General features: G+C 39.2%; 1 protein-coding gene across 3 annotated transcripts; it reads left to right on the top strand.

Annotated features, from left to right (window-relative positions):
- The first annotated feature begins 2,842 nt into the window (after positions 1-2,842).
- On the top strand, positions 2,843-18,500 carry LOC110968272 (glutamate decarboxylase 1). Of its 3 annotated transcripts, none has more exons than XM_051958637.1 (17): positions 2,843-3,565; positions 3,817-4,454; positions 6,005-6,067; positions 7,111-7,266; positions 8,260-8,502; positions 8,624-8,714; positions 12,581-12,693; positions 13,165-13,280; positions 13,370-13,449; positions 13,534-13,588; positions 13,977-14,093; positions 14,205-14,269; positions 15,430-15,508; positions 15,609-15,758; positions 15,851-15,958; positions 16,203-16,292; positions 16,932-18,500. In XM_051958637.1, the coding sequence occupies exons 2-17, from the start codon at positions 4,379-4,381 to the stop codon at positions 17,103-17,105; spliced, it is 1,776 nt and encodes a 591-aa protein (XP_051814597.1). In that variant the 5' UTR covers positions 2,843-3,565; positions 3,817-4,378; the 3' UTR covers positions 17,106-18,500. The 3 variants fall into 3 exon arrangements, with proteins under 3 accessions (XP_051814597.1, XP_022073804.1, XP_022073806.1); XM_022218112.2 differs by having other exon boundaries at positions 4,366-4,454; XM_022218114.2 differs by lacking the exon at positions 3,817-4,454 and having other exon boundaries at positions 2,845-3,565.
- Positions 18,501-19,204: the final 704 nt, after the last annotated feature.

Raw genomic sequence — 19,204 nt, forward strand, 5'->3', positions numbered from 1 at the left:
ATTTCGGATATAACCTTTAAGACATGTAAATATGTCATTGTTGCGTGGAGAGATGCTTTAATGCACAATACGACTACGATTGTACATTACATAATACGTTCACATTTGTCCCTGTGTTGGTCTTGACTCAAAGACAGAGGTCAAAACCTTATAAAATGACTGAAGTGAGACAGCTGAGGGAAATTCTGACAGCTACAGCCCCACAGAGAAACAACAGGCATTGTTTTGTGTTCTCAAAGAGGTTCTCTATATTTCTTACCACGCCACTGCCGATACAGACAACTTAAGCGCGATCTTTGGCTACAGGCTGCAGGAAATAATCAATGTCACAAACAGAAGCACAGGAACAGTCTGGCTCCCTGGCAGCTCCCTCCTCTCTCTCTCTCAGCCCCTACAATTTGCTTATGCTCCCCCTTGTGGATGGTTTGCATGTGGCTCCTGGTGGAAATCAACTTCAGTCTATTTCTTTGGATTTTTACAGCCTTTGTTTGTATTTTTAATCCCTCCTTCACAGCCTGAAGTGCAAACATAACAAAATGGTGCTTGTGCGTTATTTCCACCAGAAGCCTCATAACAAAGACCTCGTGGCAGTGAATAGGTGAACAACAGGGGGGTGGAGAAGAGAAAGAAACGCAGTTCATGTGATGAGTTTATAGAATACACAAGGCTGGAAGAAAACAGCTGCATTATTGGATATTTGATTACCTGTATATTACTACAGCAGAATAGAAAATTGAAAGGCACCCAATTTAAAGGATAGATGTGGATTTTTTAAAGGCCTGTCTTGAACGAAATGCAGAAATGCCCATATATAGTATATGTTTTTGTGTCATGCTACAAGAGATCAACATACTAGCATTACAGCTATACATCCATAAACACACATTACTCATGCTGCTCAGTTCTCAAACAAAATATGTTGCCTTTTATTTCAGGTCTGACAAAGAAATTCTGCCATGAAAAAGGTTCCTCTTGTAAAATCTAACTCTAGTTTTCACGGTTATCCAACCAAAAGAAATCAAAAATATACAGAGAACATCTTCCTGAAAGTACCACCCTGATATCTTCTTATAACAGGATAGTAAACATACAAATGTCTTCAGTCTCAACTTCACTAAATTACACAGCAAACAAAGTCTGTCCTTCTCTGGAGTAGCATAAACCTCCCAGTCTCTAAAGCTAACGCTAACTTTGCTGAACGTGGCTGTGCACATTCTGTTTTGCTTAAAAGCATACTTCACATCATGTTCCACACTGTATCTCTCCCTTATCAGACAATAATTCATAATTTTGGTTTATACCAAATAACAGATCATTTTCTCTAAACCTGAGAAACATATTACCCCTCATTTCCTGAAAATCACAGAGAAACTATTATGAAAAACAATTAGTTGTCACATGAAATAAATTTTTTTAGTTCATTAGCGCAGGGTGATGATTGGAAATGTTGTTTTTGTGATTCTCTGATTGGACATTTTTCACCAATTCCAAAGGCAGGCATTTGGCATTTCCCCATGTGTTCTAATACCAGTCAGTGCTGTCTAAAGTTATGTGCTTTTCGTACAGAATTAGTGTTTCTTTGCTGATCTGCAGGTGAACATCAGCGTAACTGGATTTAATACTATCATGATACACTGCTAATGATGATGATGGTAAACAGTAATCCTGCAAAACTCAATACATTACAACACTACAATGGTGTTGAAAGGCTAATTGATGATTAGAAAACCCTTGTGCAGTTATATTTAGCAGTGGATAAAAGTGGGTTTTCATGGAAAGCATGGAATTGTCTCGGTGACTCCAAACTTTTGAATAGTGTAGTTTGTTTTTTTAAAAATATGGAAAACTGTAAGTTTAAAAAAAACTTAGAAAAGGAAAATAACTGCAAATATATGTGAAATAAGACATTATCACTGTCTCATTACAGCAAAAACAATGTAATGTAACAATACAAATACTATTTGTAAAATTAGATTTTGATATTTACAGTCTGGTGATTTTCTAAAAATAACATTTAGTTGTTTTTGTTTTACCGTTTCTCAATCCGAAATATACTAATTCTCATTGAAATATTGGCAAATGATGTATACAGCACTAAAAAAATAGTATAGCAATAATCTTTTTTCTCTGACTGAAATGCAGCAAAAATAGTGTGATTTTTAGAGATTTTATAAAATAAGGAATCACTATTTGTAGAATAAAGACTTTGGTACAGTTTTTGGCCTGTGTTTTTACAGTTAACATTTAAATTAACACTTTATTCTGTGATTTTACTAGTACTCATATGTAATTCAACAAAACAGGATGCATCTGTAAAATAACAGTATACTGTTCCAAAATAATAAATAAAACTTACAACTAACAGCTGTTGATAACCTTTAGTTTTTTTACAGTGTAGAGGGATTTTCCTCTGTGGTTGAATCAGAACTGGACAGCGGCCAGAGATGCAGTAATATCCAGAATAATGACTGTGATGGAGCTATCCAGTGCTGAAAACACTCAGATACAGTTTTCAAAGTCGCAGTTTTGTGACACAGTGTTTGTGATTTGACCTTTCATCAGTATCCAGATGATCCATCACCAGCTGAACACAGATAACAAACCTCCGGGGAGGCTCTGATTGGGCTGCGGGCCCTCGTGTCCACTCATGTCTCTGCTTCATGTGTGATGCTGACGTGTTCCAGATTAATGGGTCGCCTTATAATTAGATTCATGGAGTATTTCTGGAAGTGGACCACTTGTGCCCCTGCAGGACCATTCTTGGTTTCTCACTGCCACCTTGTGGATTTAAATGTCTCTCCTCCTCCAGTGATGTCGTAGGTTTACATCTTTACCAGACTGTGCGCACAGAAAGTGGGGGGAATAAGATCTGCATTTATTGATGAGCAGGGTTAATTTTTGTTTTTGGTGGTCTCTTAATAATGCTAGACTGCTCAGTCATTTATGACACTGTAGAGGAGGTGAAATACATAAAGAATAACAACCACAGGAGTGTTTTGTGGCGCTTTCTCTAATGTCCTCTTGTTTTTTTTGCCACCAGAACAAAACCAGCTCTCCCCTCCTCCTCCATCCTGATCCCTCCTCACGTAATGTGTTGCTCATAGCATCAAACTTCAAGTCCATGTTCGTGACCAGGATTCAAACCAGAGCTCTGTAGATCCGGAGACAATCCACACTTCTTCTTCTTCTCCACCTCCCCAAAAAAGAAAAACAAAGTCACACTTTAGAGGCGCCATTCAGTGTCCAACCTGCAGACGGTTTGCTCTGCTCCTCAGACGTGCAGCACCGTGGAGGTAGAGTCCACTCACCGTGACTCATCCGTGCGCAGTGACAGACCAGCAGACAAGTCTTCCTTTAAATGTCAGCAAATCAAAGCTACTTGAACAAAAGCAAGGTCACCTTGTGTGCGGAGAAACTGAAGCTCGGCTTTGTGTTTTTTTTTTTCTCTTCCTCGCCTTGTTGGAGTGTACCAAAGAGCGCAGCGGTCTCTCCTTCAGGATTTAATTTGCTGATAAATTCACTTTGGTTGTCGTGGACTGCACCTGTTCACCTGGACACCTCCACGGTAAGAGGCTCCTTTCATTCATTCCTCCATCTGTGGGCTTTAACTTAATCCCAACTAAACTCCTCTTTATTGTCATTGGAGATGCTCTAACAGGTGTTTTATAGGTGCTGTCTGAAAAAATGAGACATTTAAGTGGTCTGATTGGTGGGTAGTTTGCATGTGAATTGTGTCTTTTCTTAAGATGATCAGAATTTAATGAAACTATTTAAATATATGGTTGATAATTTGGTAAAAGATGTTTTTTTTTCCAGTGGGTGACTTTAACCTGCATCACGGTCACCGGTGCGTAAATCACCTTGAAGTGTTATTTATCCTTCAAGTTTCGTGGAGTAAAAGTCAGATTAGTGAGGAAAATGACATTAATTTGATGAGATAAAATTATTGCTGCCCTTTTTATTCTCATGGCTTCAAATCTAAATACAGTTTGAGCTGTGATTTTTCAGGTTTACTCTCAGGTTGTTGTTGTTTGTTTTTTTTTTACCACCATCCATCCTGAGCAGCATCATGAAATAATCTGCTCCTGTTAAAAGGTTGGATTTGGATTGACTTTAGTTCCAGAATGTGCTCTTTTTTTTGCATGCTGTGGGGAGAATTTGAATCTCAACTTGGGAGACAGGCTGCGTCCTTGTCGTCCACAGGTCTGCAAGTTGAGCATCTTTTTAATGTTAAAGAGCAAGAGGCGCATTTTTAAAAGCCATGCCTCCTTGTTTTGACTTTTCATAGAGGTGGGGAGGAATAAAAATAAAATAGGGGGTTAAAAAAAAGTGAGCAGGCTTTTTGAGGTGAGGACTTTGGCACAGGGTCTCGGGAGTGATGGCGGCGTCTGCACCCTCCTCCTCCGGCGGTGAAGCGGATCCCAACTCGACAAATTTACGGCCACCGGGCTCAAGTAGGTCCATCACAGATAAAATGCTATTTCACGTGTGCTATTTACTTTGTGGGCAATGCCATTAATCATTTTTCATCGAGGGAGAGGGAGAGAGATAGAGACGGAGAGGTGGAGAGAGAGGAGGAAAGGGGGAGAGAGAAAAGAGAGTGAGAGAGAGGAAAAATCCGCTGCCATTTGTGAGAGCTTCCTTCGCCACAAATCACGGCTGCATTTCATTCACATCCAGACCTCCCGGCTTCTGCTGACACACTGATGCTGCTGCTGTCACCAAATGATGTCCTCTGCTAACGTTCCTACGAAGACAATTAGGCTGGAAAACAAGCTGCAGCACCGGAGCATCTTATTATTAACATTATATTATTATTATTATCATTATTATGGTGCTTGTGGTGTGATAGGATGATGCACTCCCTTTTTTGTGATTCCTTTTTTCACCTTTTTTGGCTCTGTTAGAATGAAGTGCCTGCATGCAAGAAGAAAGGAGGAAAAATAAAGGAAAAGAAAATTGCCCCTGAAGTGGCTGTTAATTCACCCATATTAAATTGCCCCTAATGGCACACTTAAGCATTGTAGCCTTCAAGCAGGGCCACTGTAGCCACCACAGTCCTTTATCTGTCAGCTGGTTGCAAAAAATAAAAGATCATTTCAATCAACAGAGGTCTAAAATCATGTGACAGGTGTAGAAACACACACACAGGAGATAAAAATGCTACTTTTTTTTCTTTATTTTGCCTGTAAAAATGCATTAAATCTCATGCGTTTAATTTATGCTGCAAGTTTTATTATTTCTCTTGGATTTTGCATTGTTAGACAATGAATAGCAGTGATTGTCTTATATTAGAAGCTGCATCTGCAAATGCATTTTCCTTGCTCTTGTTTTCCTCATTTCCATTTTTTGGAGAGGAGGAAAAGAAATGTGTCCCAGTGAGCAGAGCTGTGAGGGCAATGATTTATCTAATGATCCAAATCTAGGGTTAAATTGGGATGTGGGACTGATCACCTCCTCCCTCCCTCCTCCTCCTCCTCCCTCCCTCCCTCCCTCCCAAATTGCTGCTTTGAGGATTTCGCCTTTGCCTCCCATCCAAGGTGCCCCATCCCCTCTGTGGCTGGAAGCCCTTGATAACGCAGTAATTCTCTATCTGTCAGCGGCCAGCCGGCTCATGTCTACTGATGCCAGCGTTTAAAATAAAACGGCATCTTTTTTCTTTTTTTTTATTTCCACTCAATTAGATCTTTATTCTGGCACCGAGTCAAACGGCTAATTAATTTGAAGTCCTCGCCTATAGGTCACGCAGGGTGGTGCACAGTGGAAATAGCTCATCCAGACGCACAGGGGCCCTCAGCGTGCGGCTAAATGTTCAAATAATCCCCCAGACAGCCCTATTTCTGTTTCAGCATCACTCGACCTCATTCGCTTCTTCATTTGTTTTCTTTCTTATTAAAATGTTCAAGGCAAAAAAAAAGAGAAACATTTTAAAAGCACTGAAATTTGGTTTCTGTGAAACATTTTCTAATGTCTTTTTTGTTTGTTTTGTCCTAAATGACGCCAGGCTATGACGCATGGTGTGGAGTTGCTCATGGATGCACTAGAAAATTGGGAATGAAGATATGTGGTAAGCTTTTTTGTTTTGTTTTTAATGAAAATTGTGCAGAATGTGAATTATAAGACAGAGATCTGGTTTAAGTATCTTCAAGGCCTGCATCGTTTTACCAGCAGCTCATTGGAAACAAAGTGGACGAATTAAGATTTAAATATCATCCAAAAAAACAAATATGTTGTTTTAGTTTATTAAACCACGTCTGATCTCCTCAACCAAAATAGTAAAAGACGCATCAGCTGCCAAAATGGTCAATTTATCCTTTGAGTTGGAGCTGATGGAATTAAATAGGGAATTATGTGAGATGGATTTTCCGATTTCCACGTTGAGAGTCTATTCCAGTGTCATAGTAACCAATCAAGGACGATCTGACATCTCCCATAATGGTGAATGTCACGCACCAGTGCGCGCTAGGCTGCAATTTTCTGGTATTTTGACCGACACGTTCCGGTGGTTTAATTAAAGCCATTTAATTATCCTGGATATTAAACTGCACAACGTATTTTTTTTAAAAAACAACATCAAAATAATGATTTGTCTTGTTTTTAATATCAAAGAGGTGTTAAAAAGTTGATTTTGCGCAATTTTCAGATGTGATTTCCGTAAAATTTGGTTCTTCTTTCCATCCAGGCAGGCTTTATTGATAAATCCTAACATCTCCGCGGCCTCCTCAGATGCGCCTCTGGCCTATATCTCTTCCTGCGCACTGATGTGCACAATGCCGGAGGAGCTTTAATAGGAATTTACAGCCGTTACATGGCAGCGATTTGTTTTTGCTCGGATGGAGTTTGGTGCTGATGTCACCGTGCTCAACCTCCCACTGAGTCCTCCGCCCATAAATAGTCAGGATGGGACCGTTTTCTCATTAAAAAAGAAGACAGAGAAAGTACAGAGTAGATCCTCAGAGAGAGAAAGAAAGAGAGAAAGTGGAGATAAATGAGAGAAATGGGAGAGGAGCAGTAGCTTCCAGTTGGCCTGCAGTGGATAAAGCTCAGCTCTCATCATGTATGGGAAGTGTGATCATCCTCCGGACTCTTCTTCTTCTTGTAACCGTTTAGGATTCCTGCAGAAGAACAACAGTCTGGAGGAGAGGAGCAGGATCGTGAGCTCCTTCAAGGAGCGCGCAGCCAAAAACCTGCTGTCCTGCGACAACATCGGTGGAGACGCGCGTTTCAGGAGAACAGAGACCGACTTCTCCAATCTGTTCGCCAGAGGTAGGCTGGAGACAAAGATCTGCAAATTAAATGCATTTAACTCTTAAACATAACACAGAACATATAATGCATCTACACTCACACTGATGTTAGATTTTTATGGATTTTACGCATTTTATTGTATGCGTAAAATCCAAGAAATCTAGCATCAATTTGAGCAAAAACAACCAAAATATTCAAGTAATGTTAAAAAAAAAAAAGAGTTGTGGTTGCCAAAATTATTATTCAGCATTGAGTATCATGTAACACTTTACGTTTGAACTATCTTTATTGCTTTTTGGTGGTGAGTATTATTTCCTTGATGCTTAAAAACAAGTAAAAATAACCATCAACCTGTTGGGAATCCGAGAGATTACTAGAAAATTCAACAATAAACTGTTAAAAGCAACCTTTTGTCTGTAGGCCCACTGCTGTGTCTGCTTGGGAAGGTTCCTGCTTCTCTTAAAGCAAATGAAAATAGAATCCATTTGCTTTTAATGTCAGCAAGAAAAGCCAGATTGGTAACGTGGGTTCTATCTCAGTGTGGAAATCTCTGATCTCAGAGGCTGTGACTCTGGAAAAACTTGGACATTATAGGAATGGAAGGACTCATCTTTTTCTGCAGAAATGGAGGAAGACACTGAGACTCTTAGGAGTTGACTATAACCTGGACTTAAATTGTAATATGATGGTCAGTTGCCATATTTTTGAATATACAGAGGGCACATGTTTGATTAATTGTTATACTTCACCACATAATATAGGATACTGCTCTCTGTGTTTCAATTGCCACAAAGTCCTCGATCATAAGGACCGGTTTCGCAACACCATTCCTATACTGTTGATGTTTGTTTACTGTGTTTTGTTTGTTTGTTCATTTGTCTTGTGTTAAAAAACAAAAACTGTAATAAACAGAATTTACAAAAACCAATCAACCTTTAAATTTTGGTTAAAGACTATAAGAAAACTAACCAGAATATCCAAACAAACGTTGCTTTTTATTCATCTCTATAGATCTACTACCTGCCAAAAATGGAGAGGAACCAACCATGCAGTTCTTGCTGGAGGTCGTGGAAATCCTCACCAACTACATCCGCAAGACCTTTGACAGATCCACCAAGGTGCTGGACTTCCACCACCCCCACCAGCTACTGGAGGGGATGGAGGGCTTCAACCTGGAGCTCTCCGACCAGCCAGAGTCCCTGGAGCAGATCCTGGTGGACTGCAGGGACACCCTGAAGTACGGAGTGAGGACAGGTAGGAGGCCGGAGAGGTGCAGCTCCGATCAATAACCCTCATTAGTTTACTCTCCCAACCCTCAAATGATGAATTGTTTTCTGAGGATTGCGCTGCTTTCTTGTCTCTTTATCAATGGCAGGTCACCCCAGGTTCTTTAACCAGCTGTCCACCGGCTTAGACATCGTGGGGTTGGCAGGAGAGTGGCTCACCTCCACAGCAAACACCAACATGTGAGTGCTGACAATTAGACGCCCCTTTGAAAGTCATTAGGTTCATTTTATTCTTCTTGTTCCGAAGCCATTTTTGTCCTCGCTGTGTTTCAATGGCCCATGAATAGCAGAGGCTTTCAGTTAGAGAAATACTTGAAGTGACACGCAGTAATTACTGTCTTTGGCTGAGGAATACCCAGCATGCTCTAATAGATTGTCAATCAAGCAAGAAAGCAAGGAGCACAAAAGAAGACGTTTGTGCAGCTTCACCCCGGCAGTGTTGTCAGCGTCGGCCTGCACTCAGGCTGTGGTCACATAATTCAGCCCTGCAGGCAAACTAAATTACATATTGATTAGCATTCACAGTTTACATGGTGTCTTTGTTTCATGTAAAGCCAGTTCCTGTGACATAACAATGCCAGCAGCGGAAAAACAGCCTCTTCCCTTCAGACCATCTGGGCTTAATGTGAGCAGCCATCTGAGCAGAGTTTGTTATTGCAATAAATCTTTCGCCTGTGAAACTTGTATTTAGTTTTTTATTGAGAAGCTGTTGGAGGCGGTCACTTTTGGAGCTGGAGTTTGTGGAGCTATTGTGTTATATTACATTATGTTGAATATAATATGAGGTATTTGTCAGATTTTGTCTCCCATTGTGAGAAAAATGTGACGGAATATAACAAATACTGCAAAGCTGTTGTAAGAGATTATGTTTTATTGTGCTAGTAACTCATAAATACATAGCTCAGTGTATGATGTGTAGATAACACTTGGCCAGGAGTCTGTGATGATTTGGTTTCAGTCGGAGGCCTTGTTTTATGACTTTCCTGTCTCTCTCCCACAAAGCTGCCTCTCTCATCTCTAAATTAAACCACCAACTAAAGGTGAAGAAAACAGCTGGAAAGAACTTGGGTCACACAAGTTACACATACTATAATCTTTCACTGAAAGCAGTAAAAACAACACGCACTCTTTGCAGATTTCAATACATCCATCCATGAGTCAAAACCATTTATATGATTATAAAGCTACATAAAAATGTCTAAAAGTCTGTGAAAATCATTTAGTGCCACATTCAAAATTAAGGACCCTTTAATAGTTATAATAAATCATTTTCCAGTAATCTGTTATAGATCAGTGGTAACTACAGATGCATGATATTGGATTTTTGCAGATATCCAATATGTCGATATTTTCAGGCCGGATTTGTCTTGTTGTTGATGCCAATAGTGATACATGATTTTGTTATTTCCAAGTTAAAATCTTTCCTGGACACATTAAAAGATAATGCTTAGGCTCAACAAGAAATATCAATGCAACAATTTGTACCAGTCTTTTCGAGTTATGACAATTTCTAAGACAGAAAACGACAAAAACGAGACACAAAATGACAAAAACGAGATACACAACGGCAAAAGCAAGACATACAATATCAAAAACAAGACACAAAACGACAAAAATGACACAAAATGGCAAAACAAGATACAAAATGACAAAAACAAGGCACAAAATGGCGAAAGCAAGACACAAAATGAGAAAAACAAGACACAAAATGACAAAAACGAGACACAAAACGACAAAAACGAGGCACAAAATGACAAAATTGAGCCACAAAACGACAATAGCATGACACAAAATGACAAATTCTGTTCAACCAAAAAAACCCACACTGAGCAAAGGGAATTAGCTGTTTCTGTTTGATCAAGTTTTATTAATTACCACCTACAGAATGACTGCCAGAATAAAACCAAGTCTTTAAGTTGATTATCCATAAAACCATAGCTGCTCAAGCTAGTTTTTCCACATTGTTTAAGCAGATTTTTTTGTGTGATGTGTCGCATAATTCTGAAGTTTTAAGTTGACAAAATAAAACTCCAGTGTTCAGTCGCTGGGGATGGGACTTGAAATCCTGAATTCAAGGTGAAGACATTTCAGTTTCATTAGGCTACCTCATGTTAAATTTAGTTTTAAATCAACTAATGTGGACATTTGAGTTTAACCTGCACACAATTTTAACTTGATGTAATTACTAGCATTATTGTGTCACTGCAACACATCAAAAATAATGTTTATAACTTCAGTTATCTTATGTAACTCATTAACCTGGAATTTTATCTTGCAGCTTTGCACTTAAATAAATAAAAGGATAGGTATTTTTTGGAGTGCAGTTGAATTAACATATTAATTAACTAAATGCTTTTTAAATCTACACATTTATGGAGCAAAATAGGAAAACTCCATCAACTTACATGTGAAATGTACTATTTTATTTTATGTCAAATATTCAAACAAAACTCTAAACTTTGAAGTCTTTTCTCAGCTGACCTCATTGTTCATCCCTAATTAAAAGCCATTAAAAAGAATAAATTATGAGTTGCCAGGTTGAAGAGTTCCTGTGACTTACTGGTCTGTGAGGCGTTTTACCTTCTGGAGAAAAAATGCAGAGGATCTACTTGTTGTCACTAAATCAATTTCTAATCAATAATACAGCTTCTCCTTCACTATTTGATCAACTGAAGATTAGATTTGAATGTTAAAAGTTTAACAAGCTCAGGCTTTACGAGCCTCTATGATTATCCTCAAACTTCTGCTCACGCAAACAGTCGTCTCGCATGTTTTTCTGACTCTTCTTCCCTCCTGCTGCTTCACCACAAAGCTTCTCCTTAGAAAACTGCTGCTGTTACCTCGTGTGTTATCGCAACATGAGCGTGGATGACTTGAACCAGAGGGTGGAGGTTGCTTACACTCTAATTTACCTTTATTAATTACTCCATCAACCCTAATTACCCCTGGCAGATATTGACTGACATTAATAAACTGACAATCACATCCAGGTCTTACATAATCAGATTGTTGTGAGCCTCGTCTGCATGAATGAATGTGGTGAAATTAATGTGCGACATCTGTGAGGTGACATCTGACTCGTTGGTTTTTGCCTCCATGTTGCCGTGTTTCTGTATATATGCTGAAGATGCTGAGAGGCACAATGCGACATACTGTAATATTCCACTGATTCATTTACTTTCTTTGCATGAATAGACAGCTACTTATGTAATTAGAAGAATATTGGTCTGGAGAAGATGGATGAGGCTGCCGCTGCTGTAATCCCAAATTGACTGTGCTCTGCCCTGAGGCGGACTGTTTTAATGATTATATGGAGAAACTTATGCACTCTAAAAGGATGAAACATTACAGAAATTCATGGCACGTGCAACAACTTTGTGGGTTTTTTTCAGTTTAACAGCAAGTTGTTATTTCTGCAATAATTACACTAAATGATAAACCCTTTAAATTTGCAGTGATTATATTTGAAATATTCTTATCTGACTGACATTTCTTGCTAATTTTCAGGAAAAAATGCTCTGATGCTGTAGTAATTAATCTGATATATGCAAGTTGTTGAATATCAGTCTCTCTGGTTAACTTTAGATGATTTTAGGAGAATTTAATTGGAAGGATTTATTACTGTCCATTTAACCCTGTAACACCCAAATATGAGGGGGGAAAGAGCAATATATATATATATATATATATATATATATATATATAGAGAGAGAGAGAGAGAGAGAGAGAGAGAGAGAGAAAATTATTTTTTTAAAAATAAAGCAAAACAAATAAAGAATAATAATAAAGATAAAAACAAACAAAAATATCGAAGAAAATGAGCAGAAAAACATAAAAGAAAAAACAAATATAGAAAAAATTTGCAAAACTATCTATTTAATAGAAAAATATTATTAAAAAATAAGTAAAACTGAAGTTGCGTTTCTGCAACAGTAGCTTTTATTTTGCAGGGTTAAAGCGAAACCAGAATATGCTGTGAAGCCTGTAGAGTCGAGAGTGAATTTGGCCTGCTTCACATCGTTAAACTGTTTATTTGTTTGTTCCAGGTTTACCTACGAGATCGCTCCTGTTTTCGTGCTAATGGAGCAGCTGACACTGAAAAAGATGAGAGAGATCATCGGCTGGCCGGTTGGAGAGGGTGATGGAATATTTTCTCCAGGTAGAAAAACAACCAGTGATCAGCTTGTAATAGGAGCTCAGCAGCCAGTTAAATTGGATCGAAGCCTTTATGCAAACATGCCACCCTCTTATTTTGCCATCCTTTAACTGAGATAGCTACCATATGTTCCATCCTTTTAGCTGTGGATCTGTAGCATCCACTGCTACAAGGTTAGGTCAGGTTATTTGTAAAGATACCATGTATTTGGATGATGCATCACTTTAATGTAGCAGCCAGTATAGGTGGAGGTAATTTTCACTATACTGCTGGGTAATTTCATCTATAATAAAGCAGAATTTATTTCTTAATTAGATTTTGTAATATCTAAATGAATCTGCAAGCTGGTATCTAAGGCCGACAGACAACAGCAGCGGAATATAAAGTGTCATTTGGGCTCTAAAATGTAGAGGAGAAGAAGCATAAAGTACTTCAAATGTGAACTTCATTGCAGTACTTTGTTGTATTTTACAGGAGGAGCCATTTCCAACATGTACAGCGTGATGATCGCCAGATACAAGTTCTTCCCTGAAGTCAAGACCAAAGGCATGGCAGCTGCTCCCAGACTGGTCCTCTTCACCTCAGAGCACGTCAGTCCAACCCCGGCTCTGCGTTACCGATCCTAATTTACATCAATTAACGTACCTCCAGCATGACCGATGACCTTCTGTTTTTTCAGAGCCACTATTCCATCAAGAAAACGAGTGCAGCTCTGGGCTTTGGAACAGAGAACCTGATTCTTTTGAACACAGATGAGAGGTTTGCTTTGAGTTTAACCTGCAAGCACCGCCGCTTGAGAAAGTATTAAATAATCTGGATGACTTATGTCTTCTTATTTCCCAGAGGGAGAGTCATTCCTGCTGATTTGGAAGCCAAAGTAATAGAGGCCAAGCAAAAGGTAAATGTCAGCAGCACTCAGACGTCGCCTTTCTGACTAAAATATTCCCTTCTATCAGTTATTCCATACAATGAAAGACTCTAATACAGTCTGAGCCGTGGAGGGAACAGTGTGCTGGAGCAGCGAGGCCGTTTCTATAAGGTTAATGCTTCTGTCTGCTCACATGTGAAGCTGCTCTGGTCTAAAGTACCTCTCCTGGAAGTCTTTCTTCAAAGGTGATGACGAGCAGAGATGAGAAAGCAATTCAGCCCCAACAATAGGGAAGAGTGCATTATTTGAGCAGTGTGTTTTAACCCGTCGCTTTGATGTCAACAATCACAGGGAGAACAGCAACATAACCACTTGAATTCAACTCAAAATTGTTCTTTTCTCCACTTCTGCCTTGCAGGGGTATGTTCCCATGTTTGTGAACGCCACCGCCGGTACCACCGTCTACGGAGCTTTTGATCCCATCAATGAAATAGCAGACATCTGCGAAAAGTACAACATGTGGCTTCATGTAGACGTAAGAGAACGCTGATCAGTTGTAATGTAAAAAATTACCACCACCTATCAATATCAGCTCTCTGCCGTGCTGTTGTGATCAATATGAGGATCCGTGTTGGGTTGATTGCAGGGAGCCTGGGGAGGAGGTTTGCTGATGTCCAGGAAACACCGACACAAGCTGAATGGAGTAGAGAGGTGAAGGCTGGCGATCATGTTAACGCTGTAGTACTCACTGATATTGTCTCCTTCTGAATCAGGTTTGATAAGCTAGACATCACGTGAGAAGACAAAGCCTCAGAGTTCGAGTGACACAAATCATTTTAGGACACAGCAACAACAGTAGAGTGTGGAGACTTTAACCTTCCTGTTGTCCTCATTTGCGGGCACCAAAAAATATTGTTTCCTTGTCTGAAAAAAAATTCAAGAATTCAGCAAAAGAAAATTCCCCAAATTTCTGAAAATTTTGCAATACCTTCAGGAAGAAAATTCCAAGAATTCCTTCAGTTTCCTTTCAAAGTTTTTTTTTTTTTTTTTTTAAATCCCCCAAATGTGGCAAGAAAATTCTTGCAAATATTTTGAAAATATGAGTAAACACCTTCCAAGAAAATCCTAAAATATCTAAAGTGTTTACATATATATCAGTAAAACTGCGGGTCAAAATTGATCCATTTTAAAGTTTGAAAATGTGGAAAAAACATATTTTCACAGTGAAACTTCTGACGTCTGCATTTTCAACATTTTTGGGAAATCTTTGAACATTTTTTGGTGGGAAAAAAAGAAAAGCTAAAAAATGGTTCTTTAAGAACATTCACACAAAAAATCAACCAAAATCCAGCAAAATTCACTGAGATTCGCTGGATTTTGGTTGATTTTTTTGTGAATGTTCTTAAAGAAAATATTAGAAGTTTTACTGATATATATGTAATCACTTTAGATAGTTTTAGGATTTTTGTGGAAGATTTTTACTCATTTTTTGAAAATGTTTATAAGAATTTTCTTGCCAAATTTGGGGGATTTTTTTTATAATAAAACTTTTAAGGGAAACTTTAAGGAATTATTGGAATTTTCTTCCTGAGGGTTTTGCAAATTTTCAGATATTTGGGGAATTTTTTTTTTTGCTAAATTTTGGGATATTTTTTCAGACACAGAAACAATATCTTTGGTGTCCATAAATGAGAACAACAGGAGGGTTAAACCTTATCTATGAAAAGACAAACATGCAGAGTTTTTTGAATTGAATCAGCTCCTGACAGGATCGACTTCTTCTTAGATTACCTTCTCCATTCCTAGACGTGATAAACACACCTGCACACATCCCTCACAGAGCTGTGTTTACTGTTTCAATATCTGCACAGGGCCAACTCAGTCACCTGGAACCCTCATAAGATGATGGGAGTGCCGCTGCAGTGCTCTGCCATCCTGGTCAGAGAGAGGGTGAGATTTTCATTTTCCTGCTCCACACAGCACCGCCTCTGCACAGTTTCTTTTCCCCTCATCCTGCGCATATCTCTCAATACGACTGTTTGCATTGCAGGGCTTACTACAAGGCTGCAACTCCATGTGTGCTGGATACCTTTTCCAGCCGGACAAGCAGTACGATGTTACCTATGACACAGGCGACAAGGCCATCCAGTGTGGGCGTCATGTTGATATCTTCAAGTTCTGGCTCATGTGGAAGGCAAAAGTGTGTATTTATTTACGGCTACATGTGAACTCACTGCTTCCATCAGCTCTGCAGAATACGATGATGATAATTCTTTTTTTTCCACCTCAAAGGGAACAGTAGGATTTGAGCAGCATATCGACAAGTGCCTGGATCTGTCGGCGTACCTCTACGATAAAATAAAAAACCGAGAGGGCTTTGAGATGGTGTTCAACGGAGAGGTGAGATGCAGAGTCGAGATAATGAGCTGCAGCAACAATTACACCGTTTCTATCTGAGCTGCTGTCCTGCCGTACAAAACACAGATTTTTACCACCACATTATGTCGTGCTTCATGTCTTGACTTGGCTTTACGATTGATTGGGTCATTCTGGTTTGCTGACACGTTGACAAGAAAATGCTGAAGTTACAGAAGGCTTTATGTCAGCGCTCACCGCAAATGTTGTTCCCATTTTCTCTTATCAGCCGCAGCACACTAATGTCTGCTTTTGGTACATTCCACTGAGCCTGCGAGGCCTGTCTGATGGTAAGGAGAGGCGCGAGAGGTTGCACAAGGTAATGACTCGTTAATCTCCTTTTTAAGCTTCATTTATAGTCAATTTCTAGTTGCCCTATACAGTATATCAATGCGTGGATGTAGGACTTGTACAGTAAAGTATAAAGCCTATGCATTTTTAGAAGTTAACCCTCCTGTTGTCCTCATTTAGGGACACCAAAAAATATTGCTTCTTTGTCTGAAAAAAAATCCAAAAATGCAGGAAAAAAATTCCCCAAATTTCTGAAAATTCACAAAACCTTCAGGAAGAAAATTCCAGTAATTAAAAAAAATCCCCCAAATTGGGCAAGAAAATTCTTGTAAATGTTTTCAAAAAATGAGTAAAATCTTCCAAAAAAAATCCTAAAAATGCTAAAGTGATTACATATATATCAGTTAAACTTCTATTTTCTTTAAGAACATTCCAAAAAAATAATTTTTTTGGTAAATGTTTTCAGAAATGTTTTTTTAAATTTCTTTTTTACCACCGAAAAATGCTCAAAGATTTCCCAAAAATGTTGTAAATATGGACATGAGAAGTTTCGCTGTGAATTTTTTTCCCCCCACATTTTCACACTAAAACGGTTCAGTGTTGACCCTCAGGACAACACGAGGGTCAAAGCAAACTTTTTCTTAATTCTGCACATTTTCTGCAACAGGTGGCCCCAAAGATCAAGGCCATGATGATGGAGTCTGGGACTACGATGGTCGGCTACCAGCCACAAGGAGACAAAGTCAACTTCTTCCGCATGGTCATCTCCAACCCGGCCGCCACCAGGTCTGACATCGACTTCCTGGTCGAGGAGATCGAGCGACTGGGCCACGACTTGTAAGAGCCGCACCTGTGTAATAAAACCTTTTCTTCCCCCTCCAAACATCTGTCTTTTCCAACTCCGAAGAGCCCTGAGCTTGGCTTCGTGTCCCATTTGTCTCATAAAGACATTGAGATGTTTGCTCTTTTCTGGCAGCGCACAACAAATAACGATATGCCCTGTGTGTCTCCGTCTTTTCTGTCTTTAGCAACAGTGACGTATATTTCAAACATTAGCACAACAGGTTAAAAAAAGAACAAAGCACAGTGGTATTCTTGCTATGTGGAGTGGTAATATGATGAGTTTAATGGGAACATGGAGCAGCAAGAATATCTAAACATGTTGATTCTGTATCAAGCAGCTATAAAATATTACTGATGGTCGGTATTAAAAACAGAATAAAATCCAAATATTTTTTCACAAAGCACAGTGTAGGAAACAGCATAGTATTGACATAAACAGCATTGATATAAGCTAATTATTATAATAAATGCACCACAACATTGTAGCTGTTCTTTCCCTTTGATATTCCATATATGGGAACATAGAGCACAGTCACTGTACTCGAATGCTGTGTTTTTAGACATCTTTGTGTAGACTGTGTAAAGTATTGTTAACTTGCCTTTGTGCCAAATGTGTCCTAGTTTTCCAGTGAGAAACTCCTATATGTAAATGGATCATACAGTACAGTATGTGCTAGATTAAACACTATTTATATGGAGAGATTATAATTGTGAATATCTGCTATTCGGTTCCATTTGTAACGTAACCTCCCTGCTGTTTGGAAACTCCGCTGTATTATATCGCAATGTTTTGAAGAACATTTACATCTTTTAGTGTATTTGTGAACCAAAGAAGGGCAAAGTTACATTTATGGCCCTTATTCTCCCTTAAGGAAGGATTCAGATGTTTATATAAGAGTACTTAATTTACCGCCTTTAACTTTAAGTGCAATCTATGTTGTGTAACTGTGCAATGTCATTGTGATTCGCTGACTGAATGTTGTCCAGACACTACATGTGGGCTTCATTAATGATAAAAAGCACAACGCTAAACCATGATCATGGGGCAGCTTTTATTCTAGGGACTTATGATTGTCTGTATTATAACGTGTTAGGTGGAGTTATACTATAATATGCAAAATTTTGGTTTGTCTTAACATGCTAACTGTGGGCACAATTTTCTGTTGACCAAATCTATGTGAGAAACTGGGATAATTTATCATTAAGCCTTTTTGCTTGAACAATGAAATGCACAGAGTTTGCAATTGTAATAAGATTTATTGAACAATTGTACATTCCTGAAATAGCGGGATGAGACGTCCCTTGTTGCATTCAGTGTAGGCACTTTAACGAATCATTTACAGAGTATTGCTGGTGTATCCACGACACTAATAAAGACATGAGCTGTAGAACATCTGTGGCACAATCGTCTGCAGTTTGTGAAAAAAGACTTTGGAGCTTCACAAATAAAATGTGTGAGTTGAACAACACTGATGTGAAAGCATGCGGGAGTAGCCTAGCTGTGCTAGACAACCCACGGCAACAAATTTAATTCTCTGCCAGGGTGGGTCTAGTTACCCTCCATAAGGCTCGAGGCTGGATTCTCCTAAAACTGGCCGGACGAATCACCATGAAGTGTAGAGTCAGAAGGCGGGCGTAACTAAGTGACAACAGAGGCGCGACAATTCTGACAGAAACAACCGGTGCACAATAAACAGTTATCTTTCGACTCGGCTTTGGCCACAGCCCTTAAAGATTTGAAGCTAAAATTCAACTTGAAAGATAAACAAAGGACGGCACTGAAGTGTTTCATTGAGAAGAAAGACGTATTTGGACTTATGCCGATGGGATATGGCAAATCCTTAATATACCAGTTGGCTCCGCTGGTTGGGGAAGCTAATGGGACTTAGCCACAATCCGCCGGCGCTCTAGGAACTCCGTCAGCCTATTCGTTGTGCTGATTGTTTCTATACCTACCCAATTGCTGCAGAGTGATTTGATAGACAACCTTTTAGCCCGCCTCCCTCCCTGTCGAGCGGTCCTAGACCCTTGTGCCTTCAGAACTTGGGCCTAGCGCGGCTAGGCTAATGCGGGAGAGGAGTTAAAATTAATTTTGAG

The sequence above is a fragment of the Acanthochromis polyacanthus genome, chromosome 14 (genome assembly GCF_021347895.1).
Source record: "Acanthochromis polyacanthus isolate Apoly-LR-REF ecotype Palm Island chromosome 14, KAUST_Apoly_ChrSc, whole genome shotgun sequence".
In the NCBI taxonomy this organism is placed as follows: domain Eukaryota; kingdom Metazoa; phylum Chordata; class Actinopteri; family Pomacentridae; genus Acanthochromis; species Acanthochromis polyacanthus.

Coding starts and splice junctions, on each gene's coding strand:
- LOC110968272 (XM_051958637.1), top strand. CDS start 4,379: ATGGCGGCGTCTGCACCCTCCTCCTCCGGCGGTGAAGCGGATCCCAAC. Junction 7,267..8,259: donor CTCCAATCTGTTCGCCAGAG/GTAGGCTGGAGA, acceptor TCATCTCTATAG/ATCTACTACCTGCCAAAAAT. Junction 15,759..15,850: donor GGCTCATGTGGAAGGCAAAA/GTGTGTATTTAT, acceptor TCCACCTCAAAG/GGAACAGTAGGATTTGAGCA.